The 25,280-nt window shown below is 65.6% G+C and overlaps 1 protein-coding gene across 2 annotated transcripts; it reads right to left on the reverse strand.

The window, feature by feature from the left end:
* Positions 1-485: 485 nt before the first annotated feature.
* PWWP2B (PWWP domain containing 2B) lies at positions 486-23,914 on the reverse strand. Of its 2 annotated transcripts, none has more exons than XM_060286692.1 (3): positions 23,776-23,914; positions 14,441-15,708; positions 486-1,058 (listed from the first exon to the last, which is right to left on the reverse strand). In XM_060286692.1, the coding sequence occupies exons 1-3, from the start codon at positions 23,898-23,900 to the stop codon at positions 1,045-1,047; spliced, it is 1,407 nt and encodes a 468-aa protein (XP_060142675.1). In that variant the 5' UTR covers positions 23,901-23,914; the 3' UTR covers positions 486-1,044. The 2 variants fall into 2 exon arrangements, with proteins under 2 accessions (XP_060142675.1, XP_030688004.1); XM_030832144.2 differs by having other exon boundaries at positions 14,138-15,708.
* Between the last annotated feature and the right edge of the window lie 1,366 nt (positions 23,915-25,280).

The raw sequence follows: 25,280 nt of genomic DNA on the forward strand, positions 1-25,280 counted from the left end.
GAGTCCCGCCCCCTCCCATCCTGAAGAGGACCTCCGGCCTGGCCAGGAGCAGGTCCTGCTGGGTGCGGGACACCACGAATGTTCTAGTAAAGCCAGGAACAGGCAGAGGCACCACCGTCCCCTCTGGGATGTCCCTCGGCTCTCAAGGAGCCGACAAGGAAACCAGGGAGCTGAGGTTTCACAGGGAGAAACGAGAACAAAACTCTCCACCTGCTGAGACGTCGTCCTGCCTGGGAAGGTCGTGCCAGCCAGAGAGCCCTGAGGGGGGCCGGGCAAGGGGCACCGCAAGGACCCGTCCTCAAAGCCGCCACTGCCCACGCGGTAAGCGCTTCCCCGGGGTCCTCGTGCACCGCAGATGCGCCCGAGCCCCGATGACTTCCTCGCGGACCTTTGTTCTCTTACATTTAAACCAAGAGCAGAACTCGTTTTCTTTATCTTTCTTTTTGCTTTTTGGTCTTCAGAGTGACAAAAAGGGGTACGGAACGCGCTCTTACAAAGCACAGGCGAGGTTTTCATCCTTGTTACGTTGAAGTCTCACTGCAGAGTGGCAGCCCCAGCACCTCCGCACGGGACGGGGGACAGGGTGGCCCTGGGGCTGGCGAGGGGAGCCCGGCGACACCCACGCTCTGGACGAACACGGAGGGGGGCGGGGGTGGGGGGGCGGCTGGTTGTCGAGCGCACAGAGACCCCGTGCGCCCGGGGCTGGGTTGTCCCGAAGCCAGCGGGGAGGTGATGCGGCCCTGCTCCCCTGGGCGCCCTGAGCCCGGAGGCCACCCCTGCTGCTGGGCTCTGGCCCTTCACAAACCAGAAAAGCTAAAGTCTGCGTCGGGGGAATAAACACATTTGGCCCAGAGGAGTCGCAGCGCTCCGGCGGTCTGTCCTCGCGGCCAGATGCACCCGCTGCCCCCGGAGGCCTCGAACCAGGCTGAGCCCGCGGGCCGGGGCTCCGCCTACAGCCGGCCAGAAGGCTTGCAGGGTCCTGGGACGGAGCGGGGATGCAGAGGACACCCCTGAAGTCAGGAGCTGCAGGGAACAGCCATGCCCTCATTGTCTGCGACCTGGGGGGAAGCAGAAAGGGACACAGGTTACCTCAGGGTCCAGTGCCGGGGGCAGGCCTCTCGGAGTCCAAGCACCGGGCCAGGGCGCCCACCCAGCTCTCCTGAGTCTCTCCCTCAGCTTCACCCAGACCTCACCATCTCAGGAGTCCCGCCCCCTTTGGTGCCCCTGCCCCTCTCCTAGGGCAGGTGTCTGACCCCTGCATCCCCCCATGCCCACCCTACCTACCAGGGGCCCTGAACTGCCCGGGGAAGGTGCAGGATCCTCAGTGGCCCAGGGACCCAGACCACAGGCTTGTCCTGCAGCCCCGCAGCCTTGGGCCCAGCACACAAGGGCTGAAGACGGGCCAACGGTTCCGGGTCCTGCCAGCCGGGAGTGGCTCGGGGTTTGGGGGGCTGATGGCTGTGCACGTGCCCCAGGCTCAAGGCTCAGAAGGCCCCAGTATGAGGAGTGATTGACACCCCTGGAGCCCCGCCCCCAGCTGGGAGCCCCACCCCACCACCAGATGCACCCTCCTGGCTTAAAGAGACCCCCTTGGGGTCAGGGGTGGGTGGGGGTGGGGCAGAGGGCAGACCCTGGACAAGAAAATCCTCTCCCAGGTTGGTGGGGAGCCCAGGCTTTAGCCCTGCTTCCTGACTTGTCCCCACCTCCCATCTGACCACAAGGTGGTCATCCTCGACCAGGGACAGCAGACATCTCAGCCCTGCGTCTCAGGGCCAACCCCTCTCTAAAGAAAGCAGTGGGCTCTCAGGGAGGGGAGCCCCCCTCAAGTCCCCCAAAACAGGGGGAAAGTGTTCCCCACACTGCAGCTCTGCCGGTCACAGGAGGCTCTGGGAAGGAGAGAGCCTGGAAGGAGGGGGAGGGAGAGGCCAGGAGCCTAGAGTCCAGTGAGAACAGGCGCAGCACAGGGGCTGCCGGCCACAAAGCCGGCTGCTGCCCCCCCAGGAGGGGAGTTGTACCCGCACCGGTGGCAGCGCTCCTGCACAGGAGGAGGGAGAGATGCTAGCCGGAGCCTGGCCCAGCCCCGAGAGTGGGCGTCTGCTTTTATAGTCTTGGAAGCCGTGAGCTGCTATGACAAGACCCCGAATGCCCTGAGACTGCCACGCCAGCCACGTGAAGGGCCCGGGTGTGTGTGCGTGCGTGCGTGTGTGCATGCGTATGCAAAGGGAGGTGCCGGCCACCCCGGCCGAGGCCTCGGGCAGGCGAGGCCACTCCAGCCCGGCCGACACCACTGGCCGGGAGCGCACACAGTCGTGAGAAATGACCAAGCAGAGGTGTCTGAAGTCACTGTGTTTTGGGGAAGTTCGTTCACAGAGTGATCATAAACTGAAACAAACACCCTACGTGTCTGAAGGCACTGAGAGGTTTCGATTTCTCTCAGAGACCTGGGAACTAATAACTGATTATATATAAACGACCCCAAATGAGGCAAATTCAACTCTGCAGAGAACAGATCTGAAGAAAAACAAAATATATTCATAAGTATCTACATGGATAAGCTACAATTTTTTTTAGATTTCTTTTTTTGCTGTACACGGGCCTCTCACTGCTGTGGCCTCTCCCGTTGCGGAGCACAGGCTCCGGACGCGCAGGCTCAGCGGCCATGGCTCATGGGCCCAGCCGCTCTGCGGCATGTGGGATCTTCCCAGACCGGGGCACGAACCCGTGTCCCCTGCATCGGCAGGCGGACTCTCAACCACTGCGCCACCAGGGAAGCCCCCTAGATTTCTTTTTTGATGTCGACCATTTTTAAAGTCTTTATTGAATTTGTTACAATAGTGCTTCTTTTTTTTATGTTTTGGTTTTTTTTTCTGGCCACGTGGCACGTGGGATCTTAGCTCCCCGACCACGGATCGAACCTGCATTGGAAGGCGAAGTCTTAACCACTGGACCACCAGGGAAGCCCCTAAGCTGCAGTTTTTAATATCAACACAATCCTGATTTAGCCAGAAATCGTGTTTGTGTGTTTGTGTGGCAGGAAAAGGGGGTGTTATGAGGTTGCAAAATCTTCCTTTTCCACAGGAAAAAAAGTCCATAAAGAAGCCTTCGGCTGAGAAATCATGAAAGAAGAAACAGCAAGATAAGGGTAGGAATGTGCAGAGAAATCCTTTCATTACACGTTTCATGTTACTAGTGGGCTTTCAAAGCATAAGCATATGTAACGTTGCTACAAATAAAAACTCAATTGAAAGATATCGTGTTCAGGAACATCTTACTGTAATGTGAAATAGGAACCAAAGCCTTTTTCCACTTATTTATTTATTTTTTTTTGTGGTACGCGGGCCTCTCACCGCTGTGGCCTCTCCCATTGCGGAGCACAGGCTCCAGACGCGCAGGCTCAGCGGCCATGGCTCACGGGCCCAGCCGCTCCACGGCATGTGGGATCTTCCCGGACCGGGGCACGAACCCGTGTCCCCTGCATCGGCAGGCGGACTCTCAACCACTGCGCCACCAGGGAAGCCCATTCCACTTATTTTTAAAATATAGAATCCAGGAGCTGCATCTGCACAGAGAAATGCAAACGCTTTCCACCATCCCCGAGGCTGCCTGTGGGCCCTGAGCCCTGCATCGGCGGAGGGGCTGGCGAAGCCTCAGCGCAGGGGTCCTCTTCCGTCACTGTTGCTGCCCAGGTCTGAAAGCGGTGACCCCGCGGCCCAGCGGCCCGGCTGGCAGGTGGGGGAGGGGAGCCGCCGCCCTGCTCCTTATCCAAAGCGCCCAGGATTCCAATGACCAGGAAAGAAACACCAGTGGTGACCACAGCAAGCTGGACCGCACACTCGCCCCGGTGCAGCCGGTCATCGGGCTCTGACCTGTCATCCTCCTCCCCCAAGCCTCCAAGGAAAGCTCCCGGCCAGGAGCCCGACTTGGGGTGTGCAGGAGGGACCCCTCTCTGGCCACCCTCCCCCCCGCCCCATGCTTCCCCATCGCCTCGGAGCTCGGTCCCGGCCCCCAGGCCGGTCCGAAGGAGCAGCTCAGCATCAGATGGAGAGGGCTGGGGGCTCCAGACCCATCTCCAGAGGGATGCAAGGCATGAGGCCCGGGCAGGACCCTGAGCAAACACGGGAAAGACCTCTAAGTCCTGAGTGTAGCGCTAAGGCCCCGCTAAGGAGACTCGTCCACCCAGGGCGGCGGGTCCCAGTCTCAGGGCACCCCTGAGAGCAGGAGCTTCTGGGCATGACACCCACTAAGCCACACCCGGACCCGGGGCCCAGAGCCCTCCGCAACCCAGGACCAGATCCCGGGCCCGGGGCCCAGTACCCACAGCCGGGTCTGTCTTGCCCATCAGTCCCTGAGACAGGCTGCCCCCCTCCGGGAGCACCCTGGGCTGGGCAGACGGTCGGCTCCAGGAAGGGCTCTGCAGTGTCTGCCAGCAGCACGTTTCCGGGGACACTGCCCTTGGCAAAGAAAAAGACGGAAACCATAAAACAGAATCCTGGACCTTGCTCTCGAATTCCCAACCGCCTCCGGCCCAAACTCTCTGAGCCGCCAAATACCCTCTCCAAATGCCAGTCCTGGGGACAGGCCCTCCCTGATGCTGGTAGTCTCCTCTCTGCAGGTGCCCCAGGACAGGGCGGACACCAGGCAGCGTCCTCACTGCCTGTGGTGGCTGCCGGGCCCTCCCACCCCCCGAGTCACCAGGAGAGGCAAGGAGGGGCGGTGAGGGGCACGGAGAGGACGCGGACGTAGGACAGCAGCGATGACCAAAGCCCTGGTGGTCAGGCAGGAGAAACGCCGATGCAGAGGCCCCAGGGGGATGGGTCTTGACTCCGTGGCTGTCCCACCTCCCTGCCTGGGGCAGCCAGCGGGTGGCTCTCGGAAGCCCTCAGGCTGGCCCGGGCCTCTGTGAGGACAGCAGGGGTTCTCATAACTCTGGGGACAAACCCGGACTTTCTCTGTACTTTCCTCTTGACTGATCAGCCAGGGAAATGCCCCTGAGACTAAGACAGGCCCTCTGCCTGGGACACACCGGCCCCTCTTTAATAATGGGACGTTCCCTCTGGGAGGGGTGGTCCCTGTCCCTTCAGCGCGACAGCCTGAGCTGACCCCAGAGCGCCCCAGCCCTGCTGTCCCCCACCCCACTTAGAAACTATGGGAAGGGCACAGATCACGGCAAAAGGCTGCCGCTGGTGGTCCTGTAGAGAGAAGCTCATTTTTCTTCCCAGCAGGAAGACACCCACTGGCTAGGAACCAACTCCACTGCCCAGCAAGGCTTGCTCACCCCTTCCCCCCAGTTCCTCCCTCCCCAAGAATCGCCCCAGTGCCCTCAGCGCAGTCCTGGCCCGGAGGCCCCTCCAGCCCTCACATCCCCGGAGGTGGCACTCCCTCTAGCCTGCGTCCTGGAAGGGCCCCCCGACGCCCCAGTGTCCCCTGCCTCCCGTGGCCAGCACCCCAGGGATCAGGTCCACCCCAGCCCTGACCGGAAGGGGCAGGCCACGCGGTCCCACAGCTGCCCGGGGGCCCAGGCGTCCGAGGGGGGAGCCACGATGCCGGAGGCCCCTCGAACTGGGAGGCGAACGCCACCTGCACCGAACGTGGCTCTCCCCGGCGGACCCCACCGCTTCCTGCCTGCCGGGAGCAGGTTAACCGGGAAGCTTCCAGGCACCAGGGCACCCAGCGGGAGGGCGCCTCCGGCACGGGGCCACGCCGATGCACCTCATGAGCAACACATGAGCCGGGTCTCCCCGTGAGGGTGCCGTGGGGCAGAGGCCACACCACCCTGGGCTCCCAGCAGTACATCCCAACCTGGGGTCTCCAGCCTGGAAAGCGGCCCCCAGCCCATTCCCCACACAGGACGGTCAGACCCCCCGGGCTCAGCTCCCTCATGGGGCTAAGCTGCCTGCAGACCGGGGGCCTGTTGAGAAGATGGGGGGATGGGGGGCTCCCCTCCCTCCACGACAGGGCCTGGGTTGCGGGATGATGACCAGGCCGGCTGAGCACAGCACAAGACCAGACGGACAAGGCCTGTTCCCCAAACCACAGCCTTCCGAAATGCGGTGACATCAGCGTCTCAAGAGAAAGAAACAAAGCAGCCACCGCTGGAAGTGGGAACCGTGGAGCCTCAAGAAGAAGGAAGCAAAGGGAGGCAGCTGCGGCCCGGCATCGCCGACGCCACCTGGGGAGGCGGCCCACGGCAGCCCTGCAGGCGCACGACCTTCCACAGGCCACGCACGCCGGGCCATCCAGCGTGGCTCGGGAAAACCGCTCCCTCAACCCAGCGGAGCCCAGCAAGGCGCTGGCCATGGCCCCGAACACCCAGCTCCCCAGTCACCCGCCTGGTCCCGCGGCCCCTTCAGCCACACCCAGACTGCACCAGGTCTGGTGAGACCCTGGCCCAGACACAGGGAGGGGAAGGGGACAGTTCCCAGGAACGCCAGATCCTCCGGGATGGAGCGCTGGAGAGCTGTTGTTGACGTCGTTTCCCCAGGACACACAGGGGTTGACACGTGGCCCACATTTCCCCAGGATACACGTGGAGGGGACACGTGGCCCACCTCCTGTTCCAGAGGCCCAGGCAGCCCCTCCTTCCAGCCAGCACCGCCCCCTCCATCCAGATCTGCTGTGTACACCGGGTGTGGACACCTCCAGCTCAGGGTTCTTAACCCAGAGGCATGATGGGGCAGATGCCAACCCGCCCGGAGCCAGGCCATCCTCCCAGGCCCCTTCCTCCACAGCTGGGGAGCATCTCCCCTCGCCCGAGGTGCTGAGGGCGGGGGGGCAGGCACGCGTCAGGCATCCGGCTCTGCCTCTTCAGGGCCAGGGGCTGCCGGATGCACAGGGGAGAGCCTGGCCTGGGAGCAAACCCTAGCTGTGCCTCCCTGGGGGCCAGTCTCCCCACCTGTGGGACAGGGCACCATGGGCCCCCTCCCGGCGATGCAGCCCGGCGTGCAGAGTGCCGTGAACCTGGCGCAGGGCAGGGCGGAGGAGGGCCGCGCCCAGGCCCCCAGCAGGCTGGGCCCCCGTGTGCGTCACCGTGTGCCAGGCAGCGCGTGGGTCTGGGTGTGCAGGAACTTACTTCCTCAAAGGGGAGACCCCAAACAGAACAGCAAAGAACGAAGGAGTGGGTTGTGAAGGAGCCGTGACAAACAGAGATGCTGGGATGGAGAATCCCAAGCTCTGGGGGTTCCTTGGGGTCACAGACGTACACGGGGTGCTCAGGAGAGAGTCCCTGAGGAGGTGGCCACTGGGCACAGAGTGGGCGGCACTGCAGCTCTGCCACACGGAGCCGAGAGCTGGGGAGGGGCGCCCTGCGTGTCTGCTTCTGTTGCAAACACAAGGACAAGCGAACACAGCAGAACGGAGGCCTGCAGGAGGAGCTCAGCACGGAGGGGCCGGGACGATATGCTCAGGCTGACTTGGGACCCCCTGGAAATGTGCACGGAATCAAAATGTAAAGGAATCTCTACAGATGGAACGCAAAAAGGAGCTCAGTGACCCTAACGGTGCCTGAGGTCATGACAACCGCGGAGGTGGCGCTGTCTCGATAACTCTGGAACAGGAATTTGACATGCCCCCCAAAAAGCCAGAGCCCGGGGACCAAAGGCCTGCAAGCAAAGCTTGGCGCTGGCCCACGGGGGAGCTGGTGGCATCACTGTCTAAAACGATTACATACGTGATGGACTCTACATATATTAAATATTTTACATATATTAACTTTTACATGTAAAATTATCGTGTTAACATCACTAAGAACCAAGATCTTCAGTATAAGGAGAGAGAGATGTGAATATAAAAGTTGAAAAAGTATAAAATCTGAATTAGAAAAATCAGTGTGAAGTCATGATTTCTTTTCTCCTGAAAGAAATTCCAAGGTCTGTTAACTGCAAAGGCTAAGAAACCACCTGGGAACAGTGTGACCCCGGCAGCCAGCACGCCCTGCACCCAGGCAGGATGGCGGCTGGGTACCAGTGCCCTTGAGAGGACCCGGGACTCCTCGGGAAACGGCTGACCCTGGGTCTGGGCCAGAAATGCCCACGGTGACACAGAATCCCGAGTCCTGGCAGAAAGCAAGGCCGCTGCCAGAGACCCCGTGGTCGTCAGGCGGACTCATGAGCCGATGAGCCCACGGCCAACAACGGGACGATCCGGCGTCAAAAAGGACATTCGCCTGGACTGAGAGGTGTCCACCATGTTTATGGCAGACACGCTGGTCACTCCGGAGGGTGCCGGGAACCGACTCAGACGCGCGTCCATATGTTCTGTAAGAGCTCATCTAAAGGTGACCAAAGTGTTACTGCAGGACGGCCTGATCAGGTCACCAGGACAGAAGGGCCTCCCGACGGGCAGCTGAGGGGCCACCGTCCCACGGAGGGGTCGCACCCCAGTCCCCCGGCGCAGGAGTGCAGAGCTCAGGCCCCTCCCCGTGTGCTCTGGGACCTCCTACCTTGGGGTGGGTGCTCCGTCCAGTGGAGAAGAAGCAGGACAGGAACAGGGACGAGTACTTGGAGCTGGCAGTGGGGCCCCCTGGCCAAGAGTGGTTAAGGCATCTCACCAGTGGGAGGGGCAGCGTGGGGCCTGGAAGGCCCAGCCCAGGGGGCCCGCAGCCCCTCCCCTCGGCTGGGAGAAGTCCCCACCCCCGCCAGGGACCCCAGCAGAGCAAGTGCACACACCGGGCCTGTGTCCCGGCGCACCCACCTGGGGACGCGGCGGGGAGGGGGCGGGGCCTGAGCCCCTGCAGCAGCCTCGGAATTACAGGCCTTAGTTTCCTCTGGAACAAAATAATTACAACCCTCACAGAGGACCTGAGTTCCCTGAAAGCAACGCGGAAGTCAGCTGAGAAGCAGAAGTACATCTTTATTTAGCACTGGAAGAGAGAAAAGCCCGTTTGGGGCATTCGCCTTGAGGATACCGTTCTAGAAGAGGCACAGAAGGGAAGTGGCCCCTGGAGACGGGATCTGGACGCCTCCGCTGGGGAACTGGGCGCCGAGTCAGCACTCCCGGGGGGGCGGGGCGGGCGGCCGCCACAGCCGGGCAGCACGGGTCCGGGCTGGCTTCCCGCGGATGTCTCTGTTTCCCGGGAGAGTCACCTTGGGAAGCCGAAAGCGGCCCTGGTGCCGCCGCTGGCCCGTGTGCACGGCCTCCGTGCACGGCCTCCCCGCACGCGCTGTGCGTGGACCCATACGGGCCTGCCGAGTGGGCAGAGGACGCAGCAGGCGAGTGGGGCCCCGACCATGGAACCCGGGCCGTCACCTTCCATGGGACAGGTGTGGCCAGTGTGATGGAATGAGGGCTTTGAGATGAGCAGATCAGGCTGCACTAAGCAGGTGGCCCATAAACGCCTCACAGGGTCCTCATGGAGGACGGCAGGGAGGACGCGTCACAGCAGAGAGGCCCCCGGCACCGGGCAGGCAGAGGCTGCATGATGCGGCCACAGGCCCGGGAGCGCCCGAGCCCCCAGGAGCTGGAAGAGGCAGGAAGGACCCTCCCCTGGAGCCTCGGAGGCAGCACAGCCCTGCCGGCACCTTGACTTCGGGCTTCTGGCCTCCAGAACCATAGGAAGAGATTTCTGTTGTTTCCAAATGCCCAGCGTGAGGTCATTTGTACCAGCGCCACAGGAAGTTTCATCGGGGACGAGGCTCACCCCAAGGGTGCCCTCCACTCAGAGAAACCAAAAAACCCAGCGCTCGGAGCTGCCCGCGGAGTGAGCCCCGAAAGTTCCCTGCTGGCCAGCGGCCCGGCCACTCGGGCAGGAAGGGAAGGGGCCAGGGCCCCTGCGGTTCCACGGGAGGTTGGGCCCCAGCCCTGGACCCTCCCAGCTCACACGGGGCCTGTGAATTTCCCACTGAGCTGAGAGGCTGGGACACTGGGTGGCATTCTGAGCCGTCACGGCTCCCAGGACACCGAAGCACCCGTCACCGCACCTCCCAGGCCCTTGGGGTGCGCTCCCAGTGACCGTGCACCTGGTAACGGACGGCTCCATCACCACCTGCCCTCACCTGGGTGGTGCCCGCGGGCTGGGCGAGGCCCCAGCCCATCTGTGCTCACTCACGGCCTCGTCCTCACCCATGTCATCCCATGAATCCACCACTCGGCCCCAAGGCTCCTCTGAGGCTGGACCCCGAGACTCCTCCCAGCTGAGACCCAGGCGTTCACATGCCGGCAACCGGAGTACCCCCTCCACGGCCGGCGAGGGGCATGGAGGTCCCCGAGTTCCCAGCAGCCCAGCCCGTCCCCTGGGCCTCTGCCCCCTGCTCCCCGTGGCCCTCTGACGCCCCATCCTTGTTTGAGCCTCCGTCCTCTGGCACATCCTTCCAGCCTCCGGCCCCCATCACACTGCTGTCCCAGAGCACAGGACCATCCACCCTCTGCTTGAAGTTCTCCCATGGCACTCCTACTCTGAGGATAAGGCCACAGCTGGGGCCTCAGGCCACCAGGCCCACACTGGGCCTCTCCCCACCCCTAAGGACATGCCCACCTTCCTTCTGCCACGGGCCCCAGCACGTGCTGCTCCTTTTGCATCCTCAGATGCTCATCCCCACCCTATTAGCTCATGATTAGCCCACTGTTCTAATCTCAGCTATATGTCACCTCCTCCAGGAAGCCTTCCCAGATCCCCAGTCCAAATCAGCTTCCTCACCAGACACTCTGCTGGGAGGCCCTTGTCCCCCCTCAGCACATTCCTGTGTGTGATTATGCACGAATCTGGGGACTCTGAGTCACAGCCCTCTCCCCAGCCCCCCAGACAAAGGCCTCGGTGACTGCACACTTCTGTCCCCCATCCAGCAGAGCATTCAGTCCTCGGTAGGCCGACCCCTTGGTGGGTGGGTGGGTGGGGAGAGAAGAGGCACGTAACCGGGTCTGAGAGGAAGAGGCCTGGGGTCACACCACCCCCGGGAGGAGTCGCTGTCACCTGTCAGGTTGGGGGGCCAGCCCCGCACTCAGGGCATCCCTGTCCCCCCTGCAGGACCCTCGCCCCCCTGACCAGTGGGCAGCAGGAGTTGCCCAGCCCATCCAGTCAGGAGCACGACCCCGGCCCCACCCCGGGGGGACATGGGAGGACCCCCGGGAAAGCAGAGCTGGAAAGCCGGCTGCAGACAAGTCCCCTCACTCCCCCCCTACCCGGAGACAGATGGGGAAACGGGGGCTCAGAGTCGCCAGCCTGCTGGGGCCAGGGCAGGGCCCGGAGCCCTCGGGAGATGCGCCCCAACGGGGCACACGAGCACCCTGGGGGCGGTGCCTGCTCAGAGCCCCTGTGCCCAGCCAGCCCCACTGGCCTCTCCCCAGCGCCCTGGCCGCCAGGCCCCAGGCCGGCTCCGCAACTCTCACAATGTCCGCGTGGGCACCCACCTCTTAGCCGAGCCTCCAGCAGCCCTGCAAAGGGGGCAGAGTCTCTCGGGGAAGAGGTGCTGGGCACACGCCCGTGGAAGGGGCCCAGCCCCACATCTGCTGAGACTCTCCTGACACACCTGCGGGCAGCACGGACAGCCCAAATCCCAAGGAGCCCCTGGCACCGCCTCAGCCGTCCTCAGGTGTCTGCAGGGTCAGCTGGGCCAGGCCGGGGTGGCCGGTGGGTGGGGCCGGGAGAACCACCTTCCCCAGCAGGCCTCCCGGCCGAGCTCCAGGGCCCTGTGCCAGCCTCCCAGCCCTCCCGTGGGGGGCCCGGGGGGCTCACGCCCGCTGGGAGGTCCCTCCTCCTGCCAGGACGTGCCCGGGTGCTGGTGACCCTGGCCCCTACCTCAGCACCACCACGGGGCACTGCCACCAGCAAGCACCTCACCCAAGCTCTGCCGGGACCCTCCTGCACCAGCCCCGCAGCCCTCAGCTTGTCTGGGGAAGCCCACCTTCCCCGGTGAGGGCAGTCCCCTGCTTCCCCTGCAAGGAGCAGCCTGGACGGCTGTTCCCCAGACACTTGACACCAGCAAGCAAACTTGTCCACCAGGAGACCGCGGACCCCACCTGAGCACGAGGCCCAGGCTTGCTGACGCCAGCAGATCAGCCACTGGCTGGCACAACCTCAGCTCAGTCTTTAAGCCTCAAGAAACAAAACCCAGAAGCCCATCAGCCTAAACCATTGGTGCTTTGGCACCGAGAGGATCCAGGCTGCCCCGCCGCGCCCCCAAAGCCCCACACCCCGCGGGGGCGGGGGCACAGGCCCCGCAGCAGGCAAACCCGTCCGGCGGGATTCTTCCTCTGCTTCCTGATACAGAGCCCTGAACCCACGGGGCTGCCTCTGCCCACAGCAGGGGCACGTGGGCAAGCTGCCTGACACCAGGCCAAAGACGGCTGGGCCCTGTGAGCAGAGGGGCGGGGCCAGGAGCAGAAGGGCACAGAGAGAGGCAGGGCCCCCCCATCCCCGGTGGTCCCCAGGCCAGCGGACGTGGCCGCAGCCAGGGCTGTCCCTCAGCCTGGCCACAGCAGGGAGATGCCCTAGGAAGCCCGATGCCAGGGCATCTGGACTCTCTCTGGACCGCTGCCCCTCAGGTGAGCTGGCCGCCCTCACCTGAGACCCTAGCTGCCTGGATGCCCCCAGGTCGGTGCCACGCCCACGCCCCAACACGAAGGCCAGAACTGACGGGGGATGTGCCTGGTTCCCAACAGGAGAAGTTCGTGCCCGGAATCCGGGGAGCCATGCTGGAGGTGACGTGGGAAGCAGGTGGGGGAGGGGTGGGGACAAGGCCTCAGGAGCCCCGGCAGGGACCCCGGCCCAGACGTGCCCCTCATCACTGCTTCTTCAGGACCCCGCTGGACCCGGCACAGCAGGGAGCGGGCACCAGCACTCCACAAAGCCCCTCCCCAGCCACGTGAGCTGGGCTTGCCCAGCCCTGAAAACTCACGTCACCCGGGAAACTGGCACAGACAGGTGGGTGAGCAGGGCAGCCAGGCCACACAAGGTCACCCGAGGGTCCGGAGGTGAAGGCAGAGGCCCAGCTCGTCCTCCGGGCCAGCCCCGTGCCATGCCGTCTGCTTCTGTGGGCGTGAGCACGAGGCCACTGGGCCAGGAAGAGCACTGACCCCACAGGCTGCCCCTCACAGGGGACCCTGTCATGTCCCCTCTGGTCCACCCAGGCGGCCTGGAGCCTCGGGGGACCATGGCCTGCCCGGGACCAACCAGGGGAGGACAGAGGGGGCAGTCAGACCTGGGAAGAGTGGCCACCAGCGCCAGTGACCCGCTGGACACACCCCGCTGCCCAGGCCAGAGCTGGTGGCAGCCACCAGATGAGAGCACACCCACATCTCCCTGCACCTCGGGGCCCAGGGGAAGCTCATGGCAGACGCCCTCAGCCCCTCGGCCGTTTCCGGACACCCCGCCAGACACGCCACACGGTGATGCCCCACCCCACCTGGTGACACGGCAACTGCGCAAGGCGAGGCTTCCAACCCCAGGTGGTGACACCCCCAACCCCACAGAGGCTCCATAAGGCCTGTGGCTGGGATCCTACAAAGGTCTCCTGGGGGCAGAGACAGAGGGCGAGGCACTGGCCCAGGGACAGATCCCAGAGCACCGGCCCCGCCACCGGGAGCCTGGAGCCCCCGGGCACCAATGTCCAGGACCCACGTGCCGGCTGACAGAGGGGAGCCCCCACTGGCAGCAGCAGAGCAGCGCTGGGCCGTAGGCGCTACCTCTGAGGGCAGGCAGCTCGGTGACTTTCCTCCTTCGGGCAAAGTCAGACCCCTGGACGCACCTGCAAGCAGGAGGCTGGGGAGGGGAGGGAGGGAGGCCCCGGCTGCAGCCTGGGAAGAGTGAGTAACAGAGAAAGCCCCCCACTGCGCTCACCACCGCCCCCTCAGTCAGAGCCGCCACCTTTGAAACCCTCTCCTTTCTCCAAAGGCAAACGAAAAGAGCAAGGAGACCTTTTACGGTCCTTTGCAAAATGGCCGCAAAACACAAACTAGCTCTGTTCTCTGAACAGGTGGCTGACGACTCGCCTGCTTTGAAAGCACCTCTTCTGTGAATCAAAACGCTGGACAATGTTGCCAGCAAGCGGGGCGATTGTCCAGACGGCCCCCTTCGGAGCAGCGAGCCAGATGGCCAGGGGCGTCCACGTCCCCCTGGCTCACCGAGGCCCAGGGCGGAGGGACATCCCAGATGCAGACACGGGCTTGGGACGGCCGGAGAGAGGCCGCCCTCCGCGCACACACTCACCTGGTCGGAACCCGAGTTACGTTTCAAACTGGGTTAAGAGCTCCCTTATTTCCGGGGCCACGTGTCGGGCGGCATTGGCAGCCTCTGTTATAGCTTTCCGATACATCCCCTTCTTCTTACGGTTAAATCTCAGTTTGAAAAATTCAGAGAAAGGGGAGAGTTTTGAAATAGACAAGAACGATGTAGTTGGAGAACCAAACCATGAGACTTTCGCTTCTTGCCAGGAGGGCTCGCCGTCCTCCTTCTGGCTAAGACTGATGTCCAGGACACGTGCTGGCCACCAGGGAAAACCATGAACCTTACCCCACACGATGTCCCCTACGGCCACGGTCCTTCCATCCTCGGTAACGCACTTGGAGACGCTCTGCGTGTGCAGCCTGACCGTCAGGGGTGGGACCGTCGGCCGCGCGTCCTTGGACGAGGCCGGCACAGACGCACCGTCGCCAGACGAGAGGTCACACATGTCTGGTGACGTCACTTCCGAGCTGGACGATTTGGACTCGTCCAGGCTGTCGCTGCTGCACACCGACACGCTGGCACAGCCAGTTCTCCGGGGGCAGGCGGCGAGAAAAGCCAGGCCGTCACGCCCGTGTTCGCCTCGGGGACACCCCTTGCAGTCGTCGTCCTCGCCGGAACTTCCAGAAGACGAGTCCGCCAGCCCAGAGCGGGCAGAGCCGTCAGCCAGGGGCGCGGGTGAGCCGGCCCGGGGGCCGCGGCCACAGCCCTTGAGCTCCTCCACCAGCTCGGCCTTGTAGACGGGCTCCTGCTCGCCAGCCCCCGGGCGGTGGGGCTTCAGGCGGATCTTGGGGGGCGGCGGGGCAGCGCTGGGGGGCAGGGGCCGTGTCAGCTTCAGCTTGGGGATGGAGGCAGGCGCCTCGGGGTCCGGGCCTCCGGGCGGGGCCTGCGGGGGGCAGAAGGGCTCCAGCGAGCCGTGCACGCGGGAGGGGATCTCCACCACCTCGCCGGTGCCCTGGGGCGTGCTGTAGGAGATCTTGATGACCGGGCTCCGGGGGACCCGGGCCCGCGCCTCCTGCCGCCTCTCCCTCTTCCTCCTCTTGGCGGTGGTGTCACCCCCACCGTTGGGGTCCTCGGGCTTTCGGGGCTCCCTGCGCGGCTGTGGGGGGGCTGGGGGGCCGGGGCTGGCCTCTGGGGGGCTCAGGGTGCTCTTGCACTTCTCGCAGAGCACCTGGCGGGGCCGCAGGCGGATGGGACTCAGGGCCAGGTGGCCAGGGTCGCGGTTGCGGGACAGGCGCCTCCGTGTCCTCTTGATGCCCCGGGGGGGCGGCTGCGGCACCCACTGCCGGTACGTGTTCCTCAGCCAGAGCGGGGGAGGGAAGGGGGCGCCTTCAAAATAGGGCGGGAACGGGGGCAGGCTTCCGGCGGGCAGCAGGGGCGGCTCGGGGCTGGCGGTCCCAGGGGCCTGGTCCCCACTGGGAGGTGGCGGGGGGCCTGTCCCCAGCTGCATCGCCTCTGTGTCGCCCTCCGTGGGGGCCGGCCCGTGGCAGCCGTTGACAGGCGGGTCCTGGGCCTGGGGCGGCGGAGCTGACGGGGGCAGGCCGAAGAGGCCAGACCTGGTGGTGGGGAGACAGAAAGGGGTGGTCAGGACAGAGAGGACGCCGCCGTGAGCAGACCCCACTCCGGAGGGCCCGGCACATGCCCCGGGGGCATCCCAGCTGCCCGCTGTGCTCCGAAGTCACGCGACCCGCCCGCATGGAGACCGATGGCCCGACAGCACCGAGCACCCACACCGCACTTCGTGGCAACAAGGCGAATGCGGGCTCGAAGCTGGAGGCCTCCCAGGACCCAGTGCAGGCCTGGGGCCCGGGAAGCCTGGGGACGGGGTCTGGCTCCTGGGACGGGCCTGACCAGGCCTGCGGGGGTCCGGCTGCTGTGTGGCCAGCGGCCCTTACTCACAGGCCTCACCCGCTCAGGCCCCTCCTCCCTGAGGGAAGCACTCCCAGAGGGAAGACCCCACGTGTGTCCCTGGGAGGACCCCCAGTCCCAGGACAGCCCACGGGACCGGGGTCCCGGGTGCCGGACGTGTGTCTGGGGGTGGGGGCCACTCGTGGCCAGGCCCAGCAAGGACAGGGGTCAGCCACCAAACTGAGCCCGCTCCCTCCTGAATGCTGAGTTGGGCCCACCTGTTTCCACGGCTCTCAGGTGAGGGCATCACTCAGGCCGCCCCTGCCCACCACAACCTGGAAGGACCACCCCTCCTGCCAGCACTCCTGGCCCCTTCCCTAAGGACCTCCAGCTCCAGGACACAGAGGGCCAGGCGGCACTGATAAGGCCACGTGACCCGTGGGAAGGGGCTAGAGAAAGCAGGAGGCCCCCCTCCCGCGAGGACCCACAGCTGAGCCTGAGCGTGTGGCCGGCACCTCCGGGGCCCCCCAGGCGGGACTCTCTCCCCGGGAAGCTCGGGGCCGGCAGCCTCCACTCGGATGTCCCGGCATCAAATGGCTTGGGAGAAGCACCCTTCTAGAGCCAATGACCGTCACCCCCCAGGCCCCGCGCTGGGAATGTCGGGAAGTCACATCTGGCCAGCAAGCTGCCCCGGGAGCCACAGGAAAACACATTTGCTCCAAGTAAGGAAAACCAAGGCCAATCAGGCGACACCTTTCTTCGGCGGCGACACACATAACTTTAAACACGTGCGATTTAACTTGCAAGAACTGCTTTAGCTGAAAGCTGTTAGTTTTCACTTTTTTTAAAGCACAGAACAGACTTTTAGCCAAGTTGAGAGAAACGAGGATTAGAATATTGTATCTCAGTGTCTCCCTCCCTTTTGTAATTCAATCAGAGGAGAAAAGATAAGTGAGCTTTGCCGTTTCTCAAAGTCATTTCTCAAAAATGACTTCTGCATCTACAGGGTCCAGCAAACCAGGGCCACGGCCACCTGCCCTCTGCTTGGCCAGGGAGGATGCAGCTCATTCAGATGGCTGACCTGTGACCTGTGACCTGTGACCATGACTGAGGGAGAAGAGGGGAGGGGGAGGAGTACAGGAAGAGAGAGAGAAAGAGAGATGGCAGTAGCCTAGCGGGGAGCGTCCAGCCACAGGCCAGCAGTAGGGGACTTGGCCCCCTGTGAGGTGGGATTCTGCGCTGGGTGGGGGGCAGCCCTTGCGATCCCTCCCCTCCCCCCCCTCCCCATCACCCGTGGGCATGTGGCTCTTCAAGGGCCCCTCTCCCTGGAAGGACCAAGCCGTTCCCACCAGACTGGCACCCACTGCGGCCCCGCAGCCACAGGCCCCCAAGTCCCAGCCGACCAATGGCAACAACAAGAACCACAGACCACGTCTGTCAGTGGTGGCCGCACGCGGCATGTCTCACGGCTCCTGCAGCCACCACGGGAAACAGGCATGTATGACTTCCAAACCAGGATGGGCGGAGACTTTCAGGGGAACAGGGGTGGGAAAGGGGGTCCCAGGATCATGCCCTGGCTGTCAGCCGCCCTCTCACCAGCCCCGGGTCAGGCACTGGGCACAGAGGTTCCACACCCCACGGCCCCCAGGCCAAGTCAGCCACCAGGTTTTGTAAGTCAGGTGTGACTGACACACGGCCACGCCCGCTGCCCATGCAGGGCCCCTGCGGCACTGCTGAGCACCTGTGACCGACACCGCATGGCCACCAGCCCTTCACGGAAAAAGTCTGCCTGTGCCCAGGTGTGGGCGACAAGCCCCCACCCAGGGGCGTGACAGGCTGGTGTGTCACCAAACCTCACCCGAGTCCCAGGCATCAGAGCGGGCACTGGACCCCGCACCTGGCTCGTTCCCTTCAACAGGCCCCTCGTGGGCATTCGGAACAGGCTGAGAATTTGGCAAACTAACCCCACGCACATGCGTGCAAGCGTGCATCCACACACGTGTGCACACACGCGCACCGGGGGCCCAGACACCAGGCTGGATCACATATCTGGGGCTGCAGGGTTTCTCCCAAGGCCTCCCCAAAACCCACTTCCTGCCCACCATTCACAGGCACCCAGGCCATGAACTGGGGGCTCACTCTGACACCCCCCTCTCATCTGCACCCCGTTCCACCTTCCCAGGCCCCTGGGCTGTCACCCCACTAGGACCCAGCCTGTATTCCCTCCTAGGGCTCTGTTCCTCACGGCCCCCCCGTAGCCTGGCCTGTGCCCCCAGTCAGCCTGCCTGTGCTGGTGCAGAGCCCCTCCTGCCAGCTGGGGCCCAGGGACCCCAGGAGCAGGACCCCTGGGCAGCCCCTTTCCCGTCATCCCCCACCCCCCAACCTACCTGCCCTCCAGGACCCTCCTAGGCTTGGACTGTGCCCTCGGCCAGCCGGCCCGGGGGGCTCTGCAGTCTCCTTGGCCACCTCTCTGCGCACACAGGCTGGGGACAGGTGGCCCTGAAGACTGCAGCTGTGGCCCATTCAGGGAGCTTTTCGCCCCACTGATCACACACAGCCCTCAGGGGGTCTCTGCATGTTCAGGACGGCCAGAGACCCAGGCCCTGACCTGAGCCACAGCAGTAAGCTGTGGGGCCCTGGGTGGGCTGGGTCTGCACCCACCAGACGCAGACAGGGTCTGGCAGTCGACGCCGCCCTGCCCAGGCAGATCAAACTGGGAGGCAGCCTCGGCTGTGAGCCGTGCCCTGGTATGCATGCCCCCTCTGCCCACAGGGCTGTGGCTGCAGCCTAGAGGGGGAGGTTCCTTGCAGACGGCCCGGTGGAATGGCACTGCGGCTGCCACGGCGGGCCCCGTGACTCGGACACTTCCTTCCCAGAGCTGCTGCCCTGCCCAGGCCACACCCACGCCTGCCGGTGGGTAAACAGGGCCAGCGGGACCCTGGCTGCCGGGCTGCAGACCACGAGCAGGTTCTCTGTCTACAGCCCCATGAGGCGCCGTCATCATCATTCCCATTTCTCGGATGGGACAGTGAAGCTGAGGGAGACCAGGGACACCAGCGGGTCGGGGGACGGGCGGGGTCCGTGCTCGTGCCCCAGCTCTGCTGCCTCTGGGCGCGGGGATAGCACCAGCCAAGGCCACTCTCTCTGGGAAGGACCTCGGCAACCTGTCCGCCGAGGGGGGCATGCTGGACCCCCAGGCGCAAGGCGTGGCCCTCGGAGAAGCCGGGCTGTGCCCACGTGGGCCTACACCCAGGGACGGAGGCCCTGGCCGGCCTGGCAGAGCCCCACACGTGATACTGCAGGGCCCTGGCAGGCAGAGAGCTGGGGTGGCCCTGGAGCCAGAGAGATGGCCTGCCAGGCTCAGCGTGAGGGACCCAGGCGCCTGCACTGTCCTGCCCTCTGCGGTGCGGAAGGTCTGGACTCACAGGGCCCCGCAGGGGTGACTCACGGGCGGAGCCAGGGCCTGGCCCAGCCTCGACCGGGAGCGCAAGGCCAGCCAACGTGCCCACGCGGAAACCCGAGGGGCCCTGAGCAAACCTCAGCACCGCGTCCTTGGGGAGCTAGGGGAGGGGCAGGTGGCCTGCGCTTTGAGGAGAGGCTGGGGAGGCCGAGCCCGGGCGAGAAGTTCGCACAGGGAGCTTCAGCCAGGAGGCTTACAGGGATCAGACCCCAAAGCAGAGCGGTTCTGCCCCCAAGGGGACAGGAGACAGAGTCCCCAGGGTCACCCTCCGCTCTGCCCAGGTGAGGGCACGGCCACCGGCATGGACACAGGGACCCAGAGAGAAGCGGCCTGGCCTGCAGTCTTCCGTGGGACACCAGTGGCCAAGCCTCGGCTCCCACACGTCCCTGGGGCTCGTTTGTGCCTCCAGCCTAGCGCCCCTCCGAGAGCAGCGGGCCTGGACGGGCCCACGGCTAGGAGGGGCCCTGCCGCCTGCCAGAGCTTGCGGCCGCCCCACCCCCACCGTCCCGGCAGGCCTGGGGCCCAAGCGTCTCTGGTGCCCTGGACCTTCCTTCTTCGTCCTCCCACAGGGAGAGGCCACCCCGGTGTCCTGTAAAGAGGTGAGAAGACGTGGCTCCGGAACAGAAACATCCTGCGGGCCAAAGCCCAGGGCCAGGTGCCTAGGGCAGCCTCGTGCAGCAGGTACCTTGTGGGCAGAGGCTGAAGTCAGTCCCAAGACAGGCCCGGTCCCGAGACGAGGCCCACCCTGCGGCTGGCCAGGCTGTACGCCGTTTCTCTCTCCCAAAGCCCTGCCGACAGACAGCCGCAGGGCTGGAGCCCCGAGGGAGGGGAGGGGCAGGTGGGTGTCAGGCTGCTGTGCACGGAGGTCCACCTCTGCTCAGGGAGCTGGGGAAAGCAGGATGACACGGGGACTTGCAGCCTGGATGCCAGAGTGGCCCCTCGTCCAGGGCCACACGTGGGACCCTGCCCCTCCCCCGTGGGTATCAACCTAGGGTTTCGGCCACAGCTGGCCCCCAGAGTCCTGGACCAAAGGCTGAAGAACCATCAACATCATTCCAATAAGACTCAGGTGACTGCGCCCCTCCTCCCAGGAGCACAAGGCCAGGCCCCCAGCCCACGCCCCCACCCCCTCCGTGGAGCAGCTCCAGAGACCAGCCATGCCGGCCAGGTCCCTTGGTGAGGCACCTGCCTACTGGCTGCAGGTCATACCACCGTGTGATGCACTGCGCACCCTCAGTCCCTCCAGCTCCCCAAGGGCAGGGAGGACGAGCCCAGTGGGGCCTGGACAGGGGGCGTGTCCGGGATGGAGCAGGGGCGCTCTCCTGCCCAGGACGGGCCATGGCTGGGATTCTTGGCCAGCTGAGTGTCCAGAAGCCTGGGTCCCAAGCCCCCCGGGCGGGTGTGGGTCCCAGAGGCCCGTACCCAACCTTTGCGGCCCCGGAGTCTTGTGTGATAACGGCACCCTGGGTGACTCACGCTGGGGAAGTTTACGAAACGCGCACTTAGAGGTCAAGGCCGGAGGCTTCGGATTGGCCAGGCCGGACAGGCAGCTGGCCCTCGTGCCCACCGACCGGGAGACCGTCCCTTCAGCACTCGGCGACTTTGCTGTCTTTGGGACACCCCACCTGAGGTTCTCAACCAGAGGTCCACCCCCAAATCACCCACAAGAGGCCTCCCCTGCACCCCAGCCTGGAGAGCGGAGCTGTGGGGTCAGGGTAGGCCGGGGCCATCGTTATGTGTCAGAACGAACACCGCCCGCCACAGATACTTGAGGACCGTGCACCACAGCAGTTATGCCAGGACTTGAGGCCACTCCCCGGCACACAGTAGGTGCTCAGTGAGTGAACGTGGATGCAGGAGCCACAGGCACTCAGGGCAGCCAAGGGCCTTGCTTCAGGCCACACAGCGGCCCGCCAGCAGGTCCACGGCTCGCCTGGCCTCCGTGGACAGACAGACGCTCAGCCCAGAGCTCCCAGAGCACCAAGGGAGGGGTGCTGCCGCCCCAGTGCCCCCAAATGAACACTGCTTGCTGGGCCCCGCTGCGTGAACTGCCCCTCCCGGGGGACCCCTCTGTTCTCCTAGGCCCCCGGGGGCTGTCCACGAGCTCGAGAAGTGCTGACACGTGGCAGTGACTGGTCTGCGCCCGGCTGGGACACCACAGGCACACCGGCCTGCTGCCCTGGGACCCACAGGCCCAGGAGGTGGGCAGGCGCCTGCAATCTGAGCTTCCAGCTGCTCTGCCCGCCTGTCAGTGCCCACTCCCGGGATGGGGCCTCACTGACCGGCCCTGCCACCGTGACGTACGGGGTAAGGGGAGTGGGCCCTGAGGAGAGACCGGCCCCAGGGGAGGCAGGTTGGTGCTGCGGACCCCCGAGGCTCGAGGCCGGGCCCCTCTGCCAGAAACACCCAGGCCAGGTCGTAAGCTGCCTCTGGACCCTGTCCGACAAGCCGGCTGTAAACACGAGCGTTGCAACTCACGATATCATGGTAGAAAACTGGGATCGGGACGAAACTGGAGGCGCCCCGCAGAGGGGAGGGGGGGTGGGCAGGGACAGGGGCAGCTTCAGGGCCAAGCCCAGACACCGGAGGGGTTGGGAGAGGCCAGGTCTCTCCTCAGGTTCTCTTCAGGGACTGGGGGCGGGCGGGGGGACCCACTCAAGTCAGAAAGAGGAGCTGCTGAGCAGAGCTGTGCCCACCGAGGCCCAGCTCCTGGTTCTGTGGGCGGCTCCGGTTACAGCCTTATGTGGCCATGGCAGGGTTGCCGCCCACACGTCCTACAGCTGCCAGTTCCCATGCTGGGATCCCAGCAGAGCCTGCTTCCTTCCACGAGGGGGTGGGGAAGCGGGTGGGGGGGGTGCAGATCTCCACATCAGGTTAGCCACGGGCTGTAGGGACGGGAACCCTGCCTGGAGGCAGAGACCAAGGGCGGGGGGCCGGCAGCCTCTGCCGGCACCCCCAGCCTCCCTTGCCCTGAGTCAGGGAGCCCAGAACACGAAGAGCGGGGGGACCTCTCCTGCCAGGGCCCCTCTCAAGGAGGAAAGGCCAGGCAGGGCTGCACAGGCAGCGCTGGGGTGCAGCCCTGCACAGACCCAGGAGCAGGCCGGCGGAGGAAGTGGTGGCCATTGGTGGCAGAGGACCCTCAGCCGCCCCGAGGGACAGGGCTGGCGGCTTCCGAGCGGCTATGCTGCAGCCCCGGAGGGTCACTAGGTCCCACCAAGCACTCTCTGCAGCAGCAGCAGAGCAGGGCGACAGTCACCTGGGACGCCATATGTTAAATCACGTGACTTGCACATAAATGGCTCTGGCACATCTAATGAGGAGATGATGCCAGCAGAGTGGCCGTTGAGAGGGGATGGTCCTCCTGCCACACCCCCGCCGCCGGCACAAAATCTGGGCTCCACTGAGGGAAAAAGTTGGGCCTTTGCAAAGGGGAGCCGTTTACTGCTCCCGGTTCAAAATAAGGCCCAGCCTGAGCCTCAAGACATTAGTGCCTGATTAATGCCTAATCATTTATCTGCGCGACAGCTCACTACCATGTGACACTGTATCCAGGAGACTCTTTCCGCTGCAGGGATCCCTGCAGCCGGCACACAGGTGCCTCTCAGGATGGATTTGCCCCCAGGCCTGCCCAGGGACCCCTCCAGCAGAGAATCCCGGCTCCCGAAGGGAGCTCAGCACAGCTCTGAAACTTGTATCTTTTCATTCCTGTTCTGCCTGGGGCTCCTCAGCCCGAAACAGTGTTTTTAAATCCCGCCGCTGGACACAACTGCTAGCTAGCAATCCTTACCACCTCAGCCCCGACTGCTCCTGGGGGGGCATTACATTACACACCGCCCCCCCCTCGTGAGTAACTGACAGGGCAAGCGCGGCAGCGCATCTGAACCCACTGCCCCCACCCCGGCGGATGACAATTCTGAAGACAGCCGAATTCAACAGTGAGTCTGAACAAAGAAAAGTGCGTTAATTATGGCAGACGTGCGGAGTTCGGAGCCGGGCGGCGCGGCAGTGGGCGCGGGGTCTCGGGCTCCACGCGCCGCGCCCAGGCTCCGGCTCGGCGCCCACCGCTGTTCCCGCCCGGCTGCGCCGTCCCCTGCCCGAAAAGTCGCGACGACTTTGAGAACCACTTTTCCCCCCCGAGTGGCAGCCGCGCTCGCGCACCCCGAACCCGGGGCTGGAGAAACCGAAAGCGGGCGCCGGCGCCACGCTGCCCCGCCCCGGAGCAGCCCCGGCCCTGGGCCAGCGCGCGCGCGGGGTGGGGGTTGTCCCGAGGGGATTCCGGGGGCGTCCCGGGGCCCGCGCCCCCGCCCCCGCTCACTTTTTCGTGCAATCCAGCAGGATCCCGGCGAAGCTGCGCTCGCCGCAGCTCACGGTGACCAGCAGCGCGCCGTTGACGACCTGCTCCACCCGCACGGGCAGCCGGCAGCCGGCCCGCGGCTCCATGCTCCGCGTCCCGGCCCGGCCCCCGCCCCGCGCCGGGTCAGCCCCGCGCGTGACGCGGCCCGCCGGCCGCCTGACGTCACAAAGCTCCGCTCGGGGCGGCCTCCGCGAGCGGGCCGGGGGCGCCGGGAGGGGCGCGCGGGGCACCCGCGCCCACAGACGCGCGCCGGGCCGTGCGGCCTCCACACTCGGCGTGGAGACGCACTGCGGAGCGCCACCGAACGGTCAGGATGGGGCAGGATGGAGCAGGGCCGCGCTCCACCCCCGGCGACGCTGGCCGCGAGCGCCCGCGGAGAGGACCTGAGAGCCGGAGCCTGGAGAACTGCCCCGGCCCCGGGTCCAAGGACCCCCTCCTCTCCAGCCGGGGGTCCACCCGGGGCGCCTGCCCCTCCCGGCTCCAGGGTGTCTTCCCCTCTCCTCGCCCCAGCCCCCCCCCCGCCCTGCCCGTGTCCCCGGGTTCCCCGCCTCCGGGTCTGGCGCCCGGGTGGCCACCCGGGCACTGCGGGGAGGAAGTCCCGGCGGCGCGAGCAGGAAGCCCAGCGGGGTCGGGCCGCGGAGACGCGGGGCGCCGAGGGGACACCGGCGGGCCCGCCGCAGCGGCCCAGTCTCGACCTCGCCGCCTGGGGGAGGCACTTGACGACCCCCGTGGGGCACTTGACGACCCCCCCGTGTGCTCGGCGCCTCGCTGGGTGACGAGAGGGCACGCACTCGGCTCCGGGCTACCCGCAGCGGGGTTAGGGAGGGTGATCAGTCCACAAGTGTAGGTCGCGTGACCCCGGGGAGCCGGGGAAACGTTGGGTTCCGTGCGACCCCTAGTGCGGCCGGAAGGGCCAGGGTGCCACGCGGCCAGTTCACAATGGAAAGGATTCCCTTCCCCGAGCGAGACTGGGGCTCCCCGGCGCACGCAGCCGGGCCGCTGATGGGGGGAGTGGGAGGTGGAGGGGACAAGCAGACGCCGGACCCCCGCCCGGGCCCCGCTCCCACGCGCCTTCAGCCCAGTACCAGCTCTCGACTTTCCTGAGTACTCGCGCGTCCCGCTCGCGGCTCGGGACCCCGCGGGCCGCCCCCAGGTCACTGTTGCAGTGACCTTGCCCCGAGCGCGTCCCGGCCGGGTCCCCTGAGCCGGGCTCTCTGCGCTCGGCTGGGCACCGGAGACCAGCAGGCGGTCGGTTGTCCTGACTACCCGTCCGCCGCCACCGGCCGGCCCCGCCCCTCCGAGCCGTCCAGGGCCCGCCCGGCTCGGACCTGCGCCGGGGCCGCCACCCCCGGCGCCGCCGCGGACAGTGGGGCCGCCGCGGCGCCGCTCGGCCTCGCCCTCCGGCGGCCGCGCGGCGCGGGGAGCCGGCTGAGAGGAGCCCAGGCGGAGCCAGGCGCCCGCGGAGA

Source organism: Globicephala melas, chromosome 16 (genome assembly GCF_963455315.2).
Source record: "Globicephala melas chromosome 16, mGloMel1.2, whole genome shotgun sequence".
In the NCBI taxonomy this organism is placed as follows: Eukaryota; Metazoa; Chordata; class Mammalia; order Artiodactyla; family Delphinidae; genus Globicephala; species Globicephala melas.

Coding starts and splice junctions, on each gene's coding strand:
- PWWP2B (XM_030832144.2), bottom strand. CDS start 23,900: ATGGAGCCGCGGGCCGGCTGCCGGCTGCCCGTGCGGGTGGAGCAGGTC. Junction 15,709..23,775: donor CTGCTGGATTGCACGAAAAA/GTGAGCGGGGGC, acceptor CCCCACCACCAG/GTCTGGCCTCTTCGGCCTGC.